We start from the raw sequence: 19549 nt of genomic DNA, 5'->3' as shown, positions 1-19549 counted from the left end.
CATTCTTGTAGCTTCTGTGGACACCATAATGGGCCACAATATTCCAGTAACAGTCTCACTAATTCTGTATGCAGTGGTAATAACAGCTTGATATTTTTTAGCTCAGTGTTCGACTCTCATATATCCAACTGTCAGATATGCCGTTAACCATCATGTTTCACTGGGAGCTCACATTCAGTTGGTTTCCACTATGGCCCCTAAGTCCTTTTTAGAGTCTCTGCATTTCAGGATAGTCTTCCATCCTAAAAGTGTGACCTAACTTCTTGGTTCCTAGATGTGTGACTTACATTAACCTGTACTAATTCAGTTCACGTTGCTGTGTAGAACTGACTCATTCTTATTGCTTACCACTCCACCAATTTTTGTCATCTGCAAACTTTTCTGGCAAGGAATTTATATTTTCTTCCCTATCATTGATAAAGTTTTCAAATAGAAGTGGACCAAGAACACATCCTTGTAAGACCCCAATAGAAATGTACCCATTGCATGACTGTTCCCCATATGCTATTACCTTTTGAGATGTATCAGCTAGCTATTTTTAAATCCATTGACTGTGATGCATTGATTTTTGTATAGTGCTAAGCTAAAACTATATAAAATTCCACATTTAAAGGCTGTTTTCTTACTGAGAAAATTTTATGCCATATTTTAAGTCCTTTTCAGAACACAACCTTAACTGTGGTGTTGTATTCAGTGCCTCTATAATAGGTTTTGCAGATAAAGAAATCTATCCCTACAATATGTATGTAGTACCGTAGTAGATTAAACAAATCTAACAGGGTGTCTAAAAATATGCTTCAACCTGAGATTTAATGCATTTTGCCATGAATCAATGCCTACTGATCTCATGGTGGAGAGGAAATGCCCTTGAAAGACTGTTAAATAGAAGGTTGCACAGTTAGATTTTAATGCACACAAAGTACTTTGACCTATGTTTTTAATGTGAATTTTCACCCCCACTAGGTTCCAAGCGTTCCTCCCATAGCAATGCTTATTTCTATGGCTTCTTCAAGAATAAGCGGATAGTGTTGTTTGACACCCTCCTGGAAGATTACTGTGCACTGAACAAAGAACACTCAGAGGGAGAAGATGGTGAAGATGATGACACAAAGTCCAAAGTCAAAGTGAGCTTCATTTTTGTTCTCCTGTCATGTAGTTTTCCTGATCCCCCAGCGAGATTCTCCCTTACATCTTCTCCATATTCTGTTGTAGGATTGTGAAACTGTAAGAACAAAACCTTGAAAGCGTTTGAAACTTCATGATTTATTTACAAAAGAATCTCTGAGACACTGGTACAAATGCACCTTCCAAGGCTGTGGATGGGTGCAACACCAGGAGCTCAAGAATCTTGGCTAGAGGTTCCTAAAAACCTCTTGAGAGCTCTGCTGGCCTCTCTTTCCACCTTAGAAGTTCTGGGTTCTACCTTCCTATCCATTTCTTGCCTCGTTAGACCTTGATATATCCCTCACCTGTATCTGTCTTCAGCTGGAGACCTTATAAATTTACTTCTCTCCCCATTCAAAAATCTTTTCCAGGCAGTCAGCAGCATGTTTTCCTATCCAGTCTTGAGGGACTGGCAAAAAGATTCCTGACTTCAATTCCGGAAGAGCCTTCAGGGAGCAGAGTTGGACAGTGCTGGTCTCCTGGTTATATTTCAGCTGTGGAGTGAGAAACAGACCTGTTCTGCAGAACAAAGTCTGCATCCTGAGAAAGTCTGGATAGCAAATGTAATCCACCAAACTGAATTTGTAAAACCCACTTGAACCAAAAAAGTGGATTTCAGTCTGCCCCAGTTATAAAGGTTTTGGGGAAATAGTTCAGACTTGAACTGTTTGGAAGAACACATTTAAATGTCTCCAAATGATGTGTTCTTCAGTAGAATAAGCAAATTTGTTTTACAAAGACTGATTGTACAGTAATAACTTTCTCCACCATCCTGTATGTCAGTCTGGACAGTGTCCTACCAGCAGAGAGAGGACAGGACAAAACAAAATCTAGGACATCCTCAGCATTATGAAGGTTTCAGAGTAACAGCCGTGTTAGTCTGTATTCGCAAAAAGAAAAGGAGTACTTGTGGCACCTTAGAGACTAACCAATTTATTTGAGCATAAGCTTTCGTGAGCTACAGCTCACTTCATCGGATGCATACTGTGGAAAGTACAGAAGATCTTTTTATACACATAAACCATGAAAAAATGGGTGTTTACCACTACAGAAGGTTTTCTCTCCCCCCACCCCACTCTCCTGCTGGTAATAGCTTATCTAAAGTGATCACTCTCCTTACAATGTGTATGATAATCAAGTTGGGCCATTTCCAGCACATTATGAAGGTAGCTGGCTCAGCAGAGTTTTCTTCCAAGCAGCAGACAGTCCTTTCTCTGTTCACTAGAAAAATTCTTGGAGGATAGATCCATCAATGGCTATTAGCTAGGATGGGCAGGGAAGGTGTCCCTAGCTTCTGTTTGCCAGAAGTTGGTAGTGGGCGACAGAGGATGGATCACTTGATGATTACCTATTCTGTTCATTCCCTCTGGGGCACCTGGCATTGGCCACTGTCAGAAGACAGGATACTGGGCTAGATGGACCTTTGGTCTGACCCAGCATGGCTGTTCTTATGTTCTTACCCGAACAAGAATTTTCCTCAATCTTTTCTTTTTGCTTCTGTCTCCTCTGTTGAGCACTCTGGGTAGGACAGTGCACTATCTCTGTGTGTTTGGCTTCCTTTTAAATAATGTCTCCTGGTTTTCAATAGCTCGTTTTGTTGTCTCCTTGCCTGGAGACCAGAATTTTTATTTTAGAGGTATATTAAGGCCCCCAGACATAGCAAATAAGACCAAACAGATAAAGCTCAATGGTTATTCATTATATTTTTAATTTAACTCATTCAGTTCCATTATAAGTGGAGAGACATTATGAAAGTTCAGTATAAAAGTGTCTCTATGTTGATCAGACCATCTGCTGGTAGGTAAGATTATGTAGTATTGTTCAAAAGTTTCTAGCTTCATTAATGGTTATTAGGCACAGTAAATGGCTTCTCGAGTTCAGCTCTTATGACTGAGTTCCTATAAAAAAGGGGTAGAATATTACAAGAGGTTAGTTTTTACTTGTATTCCTCTGCTTAAAAGAGGAAAATAACTGCTTTCTGAGCTGGCATACTGTGGAGTTTGGAGAAAACAGATCAGCAGGCAGGAAATTGGTTAACCGTGTTATGTGAGATGTTTGAGATTTTTCTCTCGTTTTGCACAGAATAAGAAGCAAGGATGCAAAAATGAAGAAGTTTTGGCAGTGCTTGGCCATGAACTGGGTCACTGGAAGCTAGGTCACACTATCAAAAATATTGTCATCAGCCAGGTAAATAGTAGTATATTGATGGTATTCCTGGAGCATTTTTTCAATTACTAGGTTCAACAATCTAAAATTGTCACACTCCATGATTCACACACAATCATGCTGCCTCCAGCAAATGAAGGGGAGCTCTGTGGCATCCATTGGGCCATTCAGATTTCCTTGTGTCCAATGTCCTACACTAGCATCTCCGTAGCTATTTGGGGACGGTATTGTAAACCCATGGCCAAGTGCCCAAGTCAGCACTTTACTCCTGTCTAATTTGTCTGGCTCCCCTACTTCTTTCTGAATCTGAAGCAGGATCAATGCCTGTTTACAGTTCTCATCTAGGGTTCTGCATCCTGCATGCAACTCCTCTGCCCGGCACATCCAGTCACACCCTCAGGGAACACACACCTTAGTACAGTCCAAACAAAGGGAGACAACATCCAACGTTTTAGTCCTCCTCTTGCTACAAAACATCCTCCTACCCCCCAAAGTCTCAGCTTCTCTCATGTTCCCCAAATCGTTCCTCGAATACATCTTTTTGAAGTTCTGGATTCCCTGAGAAGGGTGTGTGTGGTGCATCTTCCATCATGCTCTAGTAGAAGGGTGCTCTACTCCCTTCTACTTGGGCAGTAGAGCACTTCCTCCAGGTTCCCAAAATGAGGTGATTCTTTGGAGAGGCTGCAATGAAAGGGCCGCCCCAACATTCTGAGGTGAAGTTGTTATCCTTTCTTGGAACCAGCCAAGGAATAACCACAAACAAAGGTCGAATTGAAGTAGTACTGAGGGCTGATTTATTGCTTGCTTCCCTTATTTGCGCAATTATACTCACACACACATTCCATGCGTACTGGTGAGAGGCTGCAGACACCGGTGTTGCTTTTGATCTTAGGTGACTGAGACTGGCCAGGTTCCAGCTTCCCAGAGATCAAACCACTAGGCGACAAGAGTCCCCTTCGGGTCTGCAGGAGGTAGGGTGACCAGACAGCAAGTGTGAAAAATTGGGACAGGGGGTGGGGGGTAATAGGAGCCTATATAAAAAAAAAGTCCTAAAAATCGGGACTGTCCCTATAAAATCGGGACATCTGGTCACCCTAGCGGGAGGGCTCTGTTGCTTCTGGTCTGGTCCTGAGTTTTTGCTGTTGTGGGTTACATCTCTCTGACCACTACTGCCATAGGTTTATATACAGTCCCATATGCACCTTGATTATCCTTACACGGTAATATTTCGGGTTAAGCCTTGAGATTGGTTTCTTATACTCATATTATCTCACTCACTCCTTACATATTGATTACATATTCATAAGCATGAATACAATTAGTAGTATAGCTTTAAGCAAGCCCCTCACATCAGCGAGGACTTCCTTTGTTGTTTGTGGTTCAGACAGAAAACTGCAAACGTCACTTTAAGAGCAAGGTGAAGCTGGCATAACAGGAAGTCTACACAGAACATTTAAAAAAGCAGATGCGGGGGGGGCCATGGGCTGCCCCTCCTCCCCATGGAGCAGGAGCTGCTCCTGCCTGGCAGAGACCAAGCCATGGACGGGGCCGTGTCCGGCTACAAGGTCTGACAAAATCAGTTTACTTATGCAAACCAGTCTGGACAATGCACGAGAGCTAGAGAAACATTCCCCGAATCTCCCTTGTGCTCCAGCATTATCTAGTTCCAACAGTTTTCTGTCTCCATAGAGGATATCCAGTATTCCGCTCTAAACTGCTGTTGATTACCAGTGTCGATCTCTTTCCTTCAGTCGCTCTTGGTGCTGGAAAAATCTTTGAAGATCCCAACAATAACCCTATCCTGAGTTCCCTTCCCAGCATTCGGGAATCATCCCTTAATCCATCAAATTTGCTCATGTTTTCTCCCTGGCAGTCTAAATGACAGTTTTCGAGCGTTCTTTGGTATTGTCTCCTGTCCCATCCAAGGGGACAGCACACTGGCTGCTTTCTTTATCTTGGTCACTGCAGATGTTCCACATTAAGATGTCACTGTCGGGTTGCCATTTGGGATCAGTCTCCATTTCTTCCTTTCAGGAATTTTATTTTTATCCACACAGCTAAAACTGTTACCCAGGTATTCATCATCTCCACCTTGACTGTTGTAACTTTTTTCTCTCGCTTCTTTATGTAACAGGATCCCCAGGGTGCAGCCTGGGACTGTGGGACTGCTGTGCTCCTTTATCTCTCCAGTCTGGGCTATCTCTCACAATGCCTTGCTAGTGACAAGCAGCAAACCCCTCCAGGCCCTGATATTGCTCAGCACAACAGCATGTGGAGTCCCACACCCAGCTAGATTGCATGAATGCTCCCAGAGTCACTCATGGATCGCACAGGGAAAGGCACCAGCCAAATCCGCCCTGAATTCCCAGCCTTGTACCTGAGGAATATGCCATCTTGCACTGTTCTTCAGGCAAACTCACTGGTAAAAATAAACAGTTAAACAAATTAAGTGATTATAAGTGATAGGCAAAAAGTCAGAGCTAGTTACCAAAAGAAAATATAAGCATGCAGTCTAAATTCTCAACCCTATTAGACTGGGTAACATCTATAGAATCATAGAATATCAGGGTTGGAAGGGACCTTAGGAGGTCATGTAGTCCAACCCCCTGCTCAAAGCCGGACCAATCCCCAACTAAATCATCCCAACCAGGGCTTTGTCAAGCCTGACCTTAAAAAGCTCAAAGGAAGGAGATTCCACCACCTCCCTAGGTAACGCATTCCAATGCTTCACCACCCTCCTAGCGGAAAAGTTTTTCCTAATATCCAACCTAAACCTCCCCCACTGCAACTTGAGACCATTACTCCTTGTTCTGTCATCTGCTACCACTGACAACAGTCTAGATCCATCCTCTTTGGAACCCGCTTTCAGGTAGTTGAAAGCAGCTATCAAATCCCCCCTCATTCTTCTCTTCCGTAGACTAAACAATCCCAGCTCCCTCAGCCTCTCCTCATAAGTCATGTGTTCCAGACCCCTAATCATTTTTGTTGCCCTCCGCTGGACGCTTTCTTAATTTTTCCACATCCTTCTTGTAGTGTGGGGCCCAAAACTGGACACAGTACTCTGGATGAGGCTTCACCAATGTCGAATAGAGGGGAACGATCACGTCCCTCAATCTGCTGGCAATGCCCCTACTTATACAGCCCAAAATGCCGTTAGCCTTCTGAGCAACAAGGGCACACTGTTGACTCATATCCAGCGTCTTGTCCACTGTAACCCCTAGGTCCTTTTCTGTAGAACTGCTGCCTAGCCATTCGGTCCCTAGTCTGTAGCAGTGCATGGGATTCTTCCATCCTAAGTGCAGGACTCTGCACTTGTCTTTGTTGAACCTCATCAGATTTCTTTTGGCCCAGGCCTCTAATTTGTCTAGGTCCCTCTGTATCATATTCCTACCCTCCAGCGTATCTACCACTCCTCCCAGTTTAATGTCATCTGCAAACTTGCTGAGGGTGCAGTCCATGCCATTTTCCAGATCATTAATGAAGATATTGAACAAAAACGGCCCCAGGACCGACCATTGAGGCACTCCACTTGATACCAGCTGCCAACTAGATATGGAGCCATTGATCACTGCTCGTTGAGCCCGACGATCTAGCCAGCTTTCTATCCACCTTATAGTCCATTCATCCAGCCCATACTTCTTTAACTTGCTGGCAAGAATACTGTGCGAGACGGTATCAAAAGCTTTGCTAAAGTCAAGGAATAACACGTCCAGTGCTTTCCCCTCATCCACAGAGCTAGTTATCTCATCATAGAAGGCAATTAGATTAGTCAGGCATGACTTGCCCTTGGTGAATCCACGCTGGCTGTTCCTGATCACTTTCCTCTCCTCTAAGTGCTTCAGAATTGATTCCTTGAGAACCTGCTGCATGATTTTTCCAGGGATTGAGGTGAGGTTGACTGGCCTGTAGTTCCCCGGATCCTCCACCTTCCCTTTTTTAAAGATGGGCACTCCATTAGCCTTTTTCCAGTCGTTCGGGACCTCCCCCGATTGCCATGAGTTTTCAAAGATAATGGCCAATGGCTCTGCAATCACATCCGCCAACTCCTTTAGCACTCTCGGATGCAGCGCATCCGGCCCCCTGGACTTGTGCTCGTCCAGCTTTTCTAAATAGTCCCGAACCACTTCTTTCTCCACAGAAGGCTGGCCGTCTCCTTCCCATGCTGTGCTGCCCAGTGCAGTAGTCTGGGAGCTGACCTTGTTCGTGAAGACAGGCAAAAAAAGCATTGAGTACCTTAGCTTTTTCCACATCCTCTGTCACTAGGTTGCCTCCCTCATTCAGTAAGGGGCCCATACTTTCCTTGACTTTCTTCTTATTGCTAACATACCTGAAAAGAAAAGGAGTACTTGTGGCACCTTAGAGACTAACAGCTGTAGCTCACGAAAGCTTATGCTCTAATAAATTTGTTAGTCTCTAAAGTGCCACAAGTACTCCTTTTCTTTTTACGGATACAGACTAACACGGCTGCTACTCTGAAACCTGTCAACATACGTGAAGAAACCCTTCTTGTTACTCTTAACATCTCTTGCTAGCTGCAACTGCAGGTGTGATTTGGCCTTCCTGATTTCACTCCTGCATGCCTAACCAATATTTTTATACTCCTTGCTGGTCATTTGTCCAACCTTCCACTTCTTGTAAGCTTCTTTTTTGTATTTAAAATTAGCAAGGATTTCACTGTTAAGCCAAGCTGGTCACCTGCCATATTTACTATTCTTTCTACCCATCGGATGGTTTGTTCCTGTAACCTCAATAAGGATTCTTTAAAATACAGCCAGCTCTCCTGGACTCCTTTCCCCCTCATGTTATTCTCCCAGGGGATCCTGCCCATCAGTTCCCTGAGGGAGTCAAAGTCTGCTTTTCTGAAGTCCAGGATCCGTATTCTGCTGCTCTCCTTTCTTCCTTATGTCAGGATCCTGAACTAGACCATCTCATGGTCACTGCCTCCCAGGTTCCCCTCCACTTTTGCTTCCCCTACTAATTCTTCCCGGTTTGTGATCAGCAGGTCAAGAGGAGCTCTGCCCCTAGTTGGTTCCTCCAGGACTTGCACCAGGAAATTGTCCCCTACACTTTCCAAAAACTTCTTGGATTGTCTGTGCACCGCTGTATTGCTCTCCCAGCAGATATCAGGGTGATTGAAGTCTCCCATGAGAACCAGGGCTTGCAATCTAGTAACTTCCGTTAGTTGCCGGAAGAAAGCCTTGTCTTCCTCATCCCCCTGGTCCGGTGGTCTATAGCAGACATCACCCTTGTTGCTCACACTTCTAAACTTAATCCAGAGACTCTCAGGTTTTTCTGCAGTTTCATACCGGAGCTCTGAGCAGTCATACTGCTCTCTTACATACAGTGCAACTCCCCCTGCTTTTCTGCCCTGCCTGTCCTTCCTGAACAGTTTATATCCATCCATGACAGTACTCCGGTCATGTGAGTTATCCCACCAAGTCTCTGTTATTGCAATCACATCATAATTCCTTGACTGTGCCAGGACTTCCAGTTCTCCCTGCTTGTTTCCCAGGCTTCTTGAATTCTTGCATCTAGATCAGGGGTCAGCAACCTTTCAGAAGTGGTGCGCCGAGTCTTCATTTATTAACTCTAATTTAAGGTTTCCCATGCCAGTAATACATTTTAACGTTTTTAGAAGGTCTCTTTCTATAAGTCTATAATATATAACTAAACTATTGTATGTAAAGAAGGTTTTTAAAATGTTTAAGAAGCTTCATATAAAATTAAATTAAAATGCAGAGCCACCCGGACTGGTGGCCAGGACCCGGGCAGTATGAGTGCCACTTAAAATCAGCTCACCTGCCGCCTTTGGCACACGTGCCATACGTTGCCTACCCCTGATCTAGATTAGGCAGTTTTTCTCACCCCATTGGATATTGCAGTCCTTAATATACAGTCCTTAAACTTGGGCCAGTCTCCACTGTCGGACTCTTCAGTTTTCTCAGTGTCCTTGTTGCTTGAAGCATAGATGGGGGAAGAAGAAAGACCCAGCACAGGGCCCCTGTGTTCTGTTTTATACCCTCCATCCCATGTGCTTGGAAGACAAAAGTCCAGGCATGTCTGGTAGGCATTGCTGAGTCCCCAAGCAAGGTTGAGCAATTCCCCTGGTGTGGTCTTATGCAGATGAATCATTGAATTGTAACTCCCTTGCTGGACTATGGCTATTGATGGTTGTTTGTGGCACCCGCCCGGGCATTGGTTACATTCCTTGCTGTTGTCTCTGGGGAGCTAGTATCTGGCCGATTCCCCAACTTACAGCATGTTTTACTGACAACCATACAACACAATCTCATAACTTCATATGCACTAATGATATACATATTTAGACAGAACAGTGACTTTCACCAGATCATAACCTTTCCCCTGATATCTTACATGGCATGCTTTATATGCAAGATCACAATTATATATAAATGAGGAATATGGGGGTTACAGGACACTCCCCCAAGGTATAGAATGTCACACTTTAACATCCATGTTGCTCCCTACCTGCCCAAATTCGGCTGCTAAGATCATCCTGTTGGACCATTGCTTGGACTGTATCACCTCCCTCTTTCAATCTGTCCACTGGTTCTCCCATTTCACTGCATTAAGTTCAAACTTCTTGACCTGCTCTTCAAGAACCTTCACAAATCTGTCCCTCCCTACGTCTTCTCCACTCTTTCTTACAACAAGCCCCTCACCTCTTCTGCACTGTCAGTTTTTCATGCAAACATCTCTGTGCCTTCTGGCATGCTGCCCATTAGACACATAACACTTACTCTGAACAGATCTATAAAGTTGCCACAGAATCCTGCTTTAGAAATTTTCACAGGAACTGCCTGTGTCTGTATATTACCATCATGTCTGTATAAAGCCAGCCTAGTCGTTGGCAGAGAGGCATAATGGACAGACTTTATTCATAATTACACACAGAAAACTACATTAAAAGAACATTATTAAGGTTGCAAAGTCAGGTACTTGAAAGTTAGGAAATGTCAGAAATAAGTTGCCTGTGAACCCTTAATTTGGGCCCTTGTGCATATGCATTATGATACAGTGTTTAATTACATGATCAGTTTTTTCAGCAGAACCCCTGCTTTTGAGCACCTCTGTAATAAGCATTTAAGCAATAATCTTGTGGATAGCTGAAAGGGTCATATTAATGGGAATATTTTGCTTCCTCTCTTTCTAGATGAACTCCTTCCTCTGCTTCTTTTTGTTTGCAGTATTAATTGGTCAGAAAGAACTCTTCGCTGCATTTGGTTTCTATGAGACTCAGCCCACCCTGATAGGACTGATGATTATTTTCCAATTCATTTTTTCACCTTATAATGAGGTAAAAGTTAGCTTTGTGAAATGGCCTCTTAAAAAGATATACATTTGAATATCATAGTTTGCTAATTTGTTGTTATTTCAGGGAATAGTTTGAGGTTTCTGATGACTAGTTTGTTATTTCTCTTTGATTTATTCAGGTTAGTGATTTGTCATGGTAAATTGCGATAAGCCTCACAATTTCTGACTGCAGTGTGTAAAGCACTACTGCAATGCAAATAATAAATAAGCGATCCCGCTGGTCAAAGTGAAAAAAGGAAAATCATGAATTTTTAGAAAATCATGAATTTTTAGTAAAAATCCCAATGCACAGGTTGCATTATTCAAAATAGCCTGTTTTTATTTTCGGTAAAAATAATTTACAATAATTTCACATTTAATTAATAGTTAAGACTATTTTAAAATTGCTAAATTTGCTGGTGCCCATCATTGGAGCCTTGCAGCACCTACTCCATTCCTGACTCAATCCCATGACTACCTGGCAAAGCACTAGCGCTTTAAAGAGTTCCTGCTGTCTTAGTTTCCCCTGCATCCCAGTCTCTCACTTGGTAGCTGTGTAGGTCTAGCTGTTACTATTGCATCCATCTAGCCACACACACCCACAAAACGTCAAGCCAGGGTTATTTTTTTAAATTGAAAGTCATGGAATCTATGACTCCTGTGACAATCAGTACAGAAATGCAGTTTTACTGATTTTGTTTTCTGAAATTTGAGGGCTGTTGCAAGAAAATGTTCTCTGGTAAAATGGCTGCTGGATGCTTTTTGTTTGTCCCATCCTTTGTTTTTTTCTCTCTCAATTTTTACTTATAGTCAATGAGTTATGTTGTTTTCTGTTTAGCCTTTAAGGCCAGAAGGGACCATCATGATCATATACTCTGACCTGCACATTTTGGCCACAGAACCTCACCCACCCACTCCTCTGGTAGGCCCATAACCTCTGGCTGAGTTAGTGAAGTCCTCAAATCTTGATTTAAAGACTTCATGTTACAGAGAATCCACCATTTACGATAGTTCAAATCAGTAAGTGACCCATGCTGCAGAAGAAGGTGAAAACGCTCCAGAGTCTCTTCCAATCTAACTAGGGGAAAATTCCCTCCTGACCCCAAATCTGGCCATCAGTTAGACCCTGAGCATGTGGGCAAGACCCACCAACCAGATACCTAGGAGTAACTCAGAGCTCTCCCCTTCTAGTGTCCCATCTCTGGCTGTTGGAGATATTTGTTTGTTGCATGGTCATTTCTCTGCAGAGTACTGTATTTGCAGACACCAGAATGAAGTAAGATACAATAGCTGCAAAAGCAGTCAGAACTTGTAACTCCCTACATTCCTGCCTCACTTCCTACTATCCCCTTGGCCTGTCTCTCCCCTAGTGTGGGGGGAAAGGCAACAGGGCAGTGAAGTTTTAAATTGCCTCTTTCCTCCACCCCCACAAGCCCTACTGACTTCTCTTGCTACTTTCAGCTCCCACTTTGCATTAAAATGACCTTAAGAATATCAGTGTTTATATTATGTAATGTTAGTGAGAGTGGCCTCTGGATCACAAACTGTATTTGGAAAGGCAGCCAGGTTCATGGGGTTGGAAATGGTGGAGGAGTTTTTTCTAACAGTAAATATAATCAAAATATATATAGAGATTCCAACGGCATGTAAATATATTCATCTCAGAACAAAGAATGTAGGCTTTGCCCAAACAGTGACTCTGAAAAAGCTTTGGTGGTTATGGTGGATAATCAACTGAACATGAGCTCCCAGTGCAATCATGTTATGCGTTTGTCTGCTAGATAAGAGTCCATTATCAAATATTTGTTCCCCAGCTAGGTACTTGCAAAGAGGGTGTTAATATCCTTTTCTCTGTTCATCTCACCTCTTCGCTGTGAACTAGCTGTCCTGAAACAGGCAAATCCATGAAAGTAGCTGAGACCCTGCAGGCATCCAAGAAATCTCTTCATGCAGAATATGCCAAAAACTGGTTTAAATTCAGTGACTGGGTACAGTGCAAAAAACATCAACCCAAAATTCGCAAAAATCCTTGCATTAGAATGGCTGGAAGAACGGCTGGCCGTACACTTGAAACTGCTTTCCAGGAACAGCCCTCAGCAATCTCTATTTAATAATAGGAGCGTAAGTGAATTTTTCTTCTTCATCCCAAGTGCTTTCTGAGAGAGTCATCTCTGATTAATCTTCAGGAAATACTGAGCGACACAGTGAAACCTCATCATAGATACAATTGCCATACTACTAATCAGACCTTTGTCACTGATTTTGCACTTTCTTTGTGTCAAAGTAGCCTTTATGATGGCTATAACTTATGCATGTAGTGTCTGAAGTGGGCAACTTTTCTCTGAAATCGCAATATATTGTGCTGTTCTTTGTATCAGTCCAGACTTTACCCCCAAAGTAAGTTCTTTGAGTCATGGTATCTGTCTATTCCACATGTGGGTGTGCATGCACACCATGCACGCAAATCCAGAAATTCTTCAGAATCAGTGTCCGTTGACCCACACGTGCACAGTAGCTCCCCTCATGCTCTTAACTGAGGGTGTAAGAGGCAGTGCGGATTGATGCCTCTCTAGTTCCTTCTTACTGCCACATGGCCTGAGTCAGAAACATGTCCTCCTCCATTCTGTGCATAACCTCTAAAGTAGAAAGTATTTGTAAATAGTTTTATCTCTTAACTTAGCAGTTTACATTTGTAGTTACTATAGCGTCGTTTTTCCTCCCCTGGTTGAGGGAAATTCAAGAATTGCATCTCCTGCCCTTGTTCCTTCTCCATCTGTGATGAACATCAACGGTGCTTGTACTGTCTGGGTGAGGCGTACAACTTTGCTAAGTGCAATATCTCTTGAGCCTTTCCACCCAGAACTCGAGAAGTCTAGGAGCTTCACCTAAGAGAGGTTTCAGAGTAGCAGCCGTGTTAGTCTGTATTCGCAAAAAGAAAAGGAGTACTTGTGGCACCTTAGAGACTAACAAATTTATTTGAGCATAAGCTTTCATGAGCTACAGCTCACTTCATCGGATGCAGTGAGCTGTAGCTCATGAAAGCTTATGCTCAAATAAATTTGTTAGTCTCTAAGGTGCCACAAGTACTCCTTTTTCTTTTTTCACCTAAGAAAGTACCTGATGGAGGAGGCTATGAAGCCCCACTCTGATCCGGGCCAGCGAGACCTCCCTCTCCATTGGTCTTAACTGACCAATAATGCCCCTCCAAGCATGTGCCTTGGAGCAGAGCCTCTAACGCTGAAGGCCCAGGGCTCCCCTTGAGAGTAGAAGACACTCTGATGGGCACAAGAATAGATCCCCACAGTGGACTGTCCATACGAAACACAATCCTTCCCTGAGCTGGTCCAAGTCAGGTAAGACATTGTGCTCAGAACCCATGGAACTGCCTCTGCCAAAGACCCCCTGGTTAGAGGGCAAGGCATGCAAAAGGAGAGATCCACCTTGTTCCCATGGTGACTGTGATACTGAAGCATAAGCACAAATGCTTGCCAATTCCATCTACGAGTGCCGATCCAGACCTGTCATCAACACCACCTTGTTTATCTAATGATCGTTCAGCTGCAACAGAGGAGTTGGGTCGTTCAGACATGGCTGCAGGAACTTCTTGGACCCCACGCTGTTCAGAGACTTACTTAACATCAGAGGATGTATTCCTCCCCTATCCACAGTCTCCACTCCTTTCTGACCCTGTCCTCCTGAGGGAGGTCTTTACTCCAGAGGAGGAATCTATACCAATGTCCGAGGAGCAGTTGCATCTCCAGCCATTAGGCAGGAATGCCCCAGTATCAATGGTACTGCCACTACTGATGGAACAGTCCTCGGAATCAGAGGAGATAGCTGTACCAGTATCTCCGTGGACGTACGGGATTCCCAACTACGGTAACTCCTCACCTTAAAGTCGTCCCGGTTAACGTTGTTACATTTGTGGAATGCTCCCTTATAACGTAGTTTGGCAGCTGCCTGCTTCGTCCACTGCTTGCAGAAAGAGCAGCCTTTTGGAACTAGCTGGTAGGGGCTTGGAACCAGGGTGGACCAGCAGCCCCCCATCAGCTCCCCGCTCCCCTAAGTTCCCTGTGCAACCGCTGCCCAGCAGGCTATCAATTGCCAGGCAGTTCAGCTGTCCCTCCCCCCACTGCCATATGCTGCTTCTGCCCTCTGCCTTGGAGCTTCTCCCAGGAACCTCCTGCTTGCTGTGCCGGGGGCGGGGTGGGAAGAGGGGTGCTAATGTCAGGGTGTCCCCCTCCTCCCACTCCTGTACCCCATCTCCATAGAGTGGGGACGGACGGACACGACAGGACACAGGATGGAGAAAGCTTGCTGGCAGCAGCTGCTGACTCAACTTGCTGATCTACTTAAAAAGCCTGTATACTTAGAGCGGTGTCAGCATACTTAAAGGGGCTGTGTGCATCTCTCTCTCTCACACACGTCTCTCTCTCTCTCTCTGCCATGCTGTCTCTCCTCCCTCCATTCATGCTGCCTTGTAGAGTATGAGGCTACATTAACAACAATGTGTTAACCCTTGAGGGCTTAGCTGAGTGCTAGGTTATCATTTAGCAGTAAGGCATTCCCTGGGAAATATCCCACCCTCTTCCACCTTCTGACTTCACCACCTCAACCAATCTTCACAATCGTCACTGCTGTGTACAGTATTAAATTGTTTATTTAAAACGTATACTGTGTGTGTGTGTGTGTGTGTGTATTTTGTCTGGCGAAAAAAAATTCCCTGGAATGTAACCCCCCATTTACATTAACTTTTATGGGGAAATTGGATTCACTTAACTTCGTTTTGCTTAAAGTAGCATTTTTCAGGAATATAACTACAACGTAAAGCGAGGAGTTACTGTACCGGTTGAGAAGCTATGCTCACCATCCCTCCAGCTATGACCCCCCGTAGTGACCGCTTGTACTCATTCCCTTAGGGTCCCCCACAACTGATGGGTCCCTCCTTCTGGCCTGATATGGCAGGCATCTGGGGCCTTCTCAGGAGTCGTACCACTCCTCTTCCTCTCACCAACTGGTTCTGTTGGTGAACGAGGAGGAAGAACCAGCAATGGTTCCAAGAGAGGCTTCTTCTTCATCTCCGGACAATGCAGTCACTCCTTCATCGCCTTCTCCGTCAGACGACTACCGACAGTACCAGGCGCTGTTACAGAGAGTCGCAAACAATCTACAGATTCCATTAGAGGAGGTTCAGAATCCTCAGCACTGGCTCCTGTACATCTTGCAACTGCAGGGACTGAATAAGGTGGCCCTTCCGCTTAACGAGGCTATACTAGAGGAAGCCAGAGCAACATGGCACACACTAGCATCCTGTGCCCTTACACTGAAAAGGGCCAAGAGATAATACTTTGTTCCTGTCAAAGGAGCTGTCTTTTTATTTTCCCATCCTACCCCAAACTCGTTGGCGGCCACAGAAGGAGCTCAATCAGGCGGCCACAGAAGGAGCTCAATCATACTACCAGAAATCCACCCCAGTAATAGATCTCCTGGGAAGGAAGATCTATGCAGGTCTGCAGTTTTATACTGTTAACTGCCACGCTTTGTTAACAAAATACGACATTTAATAACTACTCCAGGCATGCGGACTTCCAAGATAAACTTCCCATGGAAGACCGAGTCCAGTTTCAGTCTCTTTTGGATGAAGGCAAAGGTGGCCCTTCAGGCTGCAGTAGATTCTGCAGACACAATGTACAGAACTTTGGCCACAGGACTAGTCATGAGGAGGGACTTGTGGTTACAGTCATCAGGGTTTCCTAGAGAGGTCCTAAACACCATGCAAGATCTCCACTTCAATGAATCCAACCTTTTTAATAAGACAACTCCCTGCACTTACTAAAGGACTAAAGATCTACTCTGTATTCCCTCTGGATTTACACTACAGCCCCCAGGAAGAAACACTAGAGGCAGCCCTTTAGACCGAGGTCAACACCTTTTCATACACCCTATTACCAGTGTCCAGCTCAGCCTCTGCACCAGAGGATTCAGAGGCCCCGTTTCTTTGCTCCCTCTACTGCCATAGGCTCCAATCACTCCCAACTGCTGGCCAAGGGCCATTTTTGACATACAGGTCAGGACCTGTGTACCACCACAGATACCACCCACTTTTTCTCCTATCACCGTTAGGGGCTGTCTTATACAATTCGCCCACAACTGGAACAAGATCACCATAGACACTTGAGTCCTGGAGATTATCCATTAGTGATACTCCACAGAGTTTCTCTCCTTCCCTTCTCACAAATCCCCTTCAGGGACCACTCTCAAGAGTTGATTCTTTAAAGGGAGGCATATTCCCTCTTACATCAAGCGGCGATAGAGTGCATCCCACCTCAGTATCAAGGGAGAGGGTTATACCCACATATTCCCTAATTCCAAAAAAAGTCAGAGGAGGGAGATCTATCCTGGATGTCTGGCAACTCAACATCTTTATCCCAAAGCTGAAATTCCAGACGATTACATTATCATCTATAATCCCCTTTCTTCAGGAAGGGATGTGGTTCTTTGCATCTCTAGACATGAAGGATGTGTATTTCCATGTGTACATTCACACATCACACAGAAACTTCCTGCATTTTACAGTTAGCCAACAACCGTGTCAATTTCGGGTCCTCTCCTTTGGGCTTGCTACAGCTCCAAGGGTATTTATGAATGTTTTATCTGTGGTAGCAGCCCAGAGGAGGCGCCAGGGCTATTTGGTTTTTCCATACTTGGATGACTTAGGCCGGTTTCTTGTGTAACTTCTTGCACCCCTATGCATTTGAATAAATGAAGAAAAGTCCATAGTGTCACCCACAAGGACAATACATTTTAAAGGAGCAAGAGCATTCTTCCCTGCAGACAGATTTTACACAATGAGCAACCTGATTTCCTGCATCACCATGCACAGTGCACAGGTCTCTCTTTCTGTAGACCACATTGCCGTATGGACCTTTGTGATGCAGTTCGCCAGACTCCACTTGCGGTGTCTGCAAGCTTGGCTCCACTTGATTTACCAGTCAAACAGGGATCACATGGACTTCAAGGTGATTGTTCCCTTTAGCGTTATCACCTCCCTCGCTTGGTGATCAAACTCAGAAAAGGTCATGGTGGGGACTTCTTTCAGCTCTCCCACACTCAGGACCACCACTGTGACAGATGCCTCTCTCATTGGGTGGGGTGCTCATCGGGACTACCACCCTGCTTAGGGTACCTGAACCCCACAAGAGGCCAGGCTACATATAAACTTACTGGAACTGAGGGCAGTCTGCCTAGGGTGCAAGGCCTTCCTTCCCCTCATACGCTTGCTCCATGTACAGATAATGTTGGACGATATCATCACGGTGGTGTATATAAACAAACAGGGAGGAGCAAGATCTTGTCCCTTCTACTTTTAAGCTGTCAGACTTTTGAACTGGTGTGTCAGGAACCACATCATGATACAGGCTGCTTACCTCCTGGATATTCACAGCTCCCTTCCAGCAAACGAAGCAGAAGTTTCTCTACAGATCACAAATGGCAGATTCATGCACAGTCCTAACCGTGATATTTACACAGTGGGGTAAACAGAAACAGAAAGCTTTCTATATCTTGTTCCAGGGGAGCCATGGGTCATGACTCCCAGAGTGATGCTCTCCTACTTCTTGGATGGATGGCCCCAGATACACCTTTGCTTCCATCCCCCTACACCCACAAGTCATAGGGAAAGTACGCCACAACAAAGCCACCGTCATTCTCCTAACATCCTACTGGCCCAGACAGTTCTGGTTCACTGAACTTCTAATGATGTCCGCCCACGAATCTATCAGGATCTGCCCATTTCCTGATCTCCTAACCAAGAACTGGGGGAAAATCAAGCACCCCAACCCACGCTCACTTCACCTCACAGTCTGATGTTTGGATGGGCATTGGAAATAGAATGTTCATGCTCTGCCCCCATTCAGGAAACCCTTAACCAAAGTAGAAAAGACCCTGCTACCTAGCCAAATGGAGGCACTTTCTGGACTGGGCACAACTCCACCAATGTTTGCTAGGTACCATGGGCACTCCTATCCTTGAAGAATACATGTCTAGCTCTTAGTTCAGTGCAGGTACATCTAGCAGCAGTTAGTGCCTTCATCCCTCTGGAGAAGAGTTCCATCTTTACACACTCAACTCATATATTTATGAAGGGCTTTATCAGAACCTTCCCACTGACCCTTAAACCTACTCCTCAGTGGAATCTTAACCTTGTCCTGTCAACGCTCACCAGTCTACCCTTCGAACCTATGGCAACCTGTACCATAGCCTAACTGTCCATGAAGATGGCCATTCATAGTGAGCATTGCTTCGGCCAGGAGAGCCAGTGAGTTAGGAGCCATCATCGCACACCTTCCCTAGACGGCATTTCACAAAGAGATTGTTCTTCAAGTGCTTGTTCGTGTCCATTCCATGTTAGAGTGTATGTGTGCCGTGTGCACTGTTGCCAGAGATTTTTCCCTCACTGGTATCTGTTGGGCAGCCCTAGCACCCTCTGGAGCTACATGCTTGTGTGCCAGTATAAGGGGTGCTGCTGGCCCCATACCCTCTCAGTTCCTTCTTTCCTCCCGTGACGTTTGCTGGAATAACTCTTTTTGCTCCTGCAAGTCTTTCATCTGTGTTTCATTGGCAGTTATCATAGTTTAGCGTATATAGTTTTTTGTAATCAGTGTTAGTGTATATAGTTAGTTCCTATTGTCAAGGGACGACTGTGCCCCAGGGGCTGGGCATGCCGTGGTCCCTGGGCTTCAAACCTTGTGCCTCCTGTGGCAAACCTCTGCCCATGAGAGACCCGCACTCCAGCTTCTTAAATTGCTTGGGGGAAACTCATGTGAGGGACAAGTACCAGATCTGCCAGGACTTCAGACCCTGCACTGAAAAGGACAGAGACATTAGGCTGAAGGATATCCTCATA

At 44.7% G+C, this 19549-nt stretch overlaps 1 protein-coding gene across 6 annotated transcripts in view; it reads left to right on the top strand.

Annotated features, from left to right (window-relative positions):
- Positions 1-19549, top strand: part of ZMPSTE24 (zinc metallopeptidase STE24) — a 116408-nt gene that overhangs the window by 88893 nt on the left and 7966 nt on the right. For 3 of the 6 annotated variants that reach the window (XM_074934533.1, XM_074934536.1, XM_074934538.1), the window contains 3 exons: positions 964-1124; positions 3247-3351; positions 10505-10648. In XM_074934533.1, coding sequence (XP_074790634.1) covers positions 964-1124; positions 3247-3351; positions 10505-10648 — 410 coding nt within the window. The remainder of the gene's footprint in view (positions 1-963; positions 1125-3246; positions 3352-10504; positions 10649-19549) is intronic. The other 3 variants (XM_074934534.1, XM_074934535.1, XM_074934537.1) reach the window with 3 other exon arrangements.

Source organism: Natator depressus, chromosome 19, assembly GCF_965152275.1.
Source record: "Natator depressus isolate rNatDep1 chromosome 19, rNatDep2.hap1, whole genome shotgun sequence".
In the NCBI taxonomy this organism is placed as follows: domain Eukaryota; kingdom Metazoa; phylum Chordata; order Testudines; family Cheloniidae; genus Natator; species Natator depressus.
This window is presented reverse-complemented; position numbering and strand designations above follow the sequence as displayed.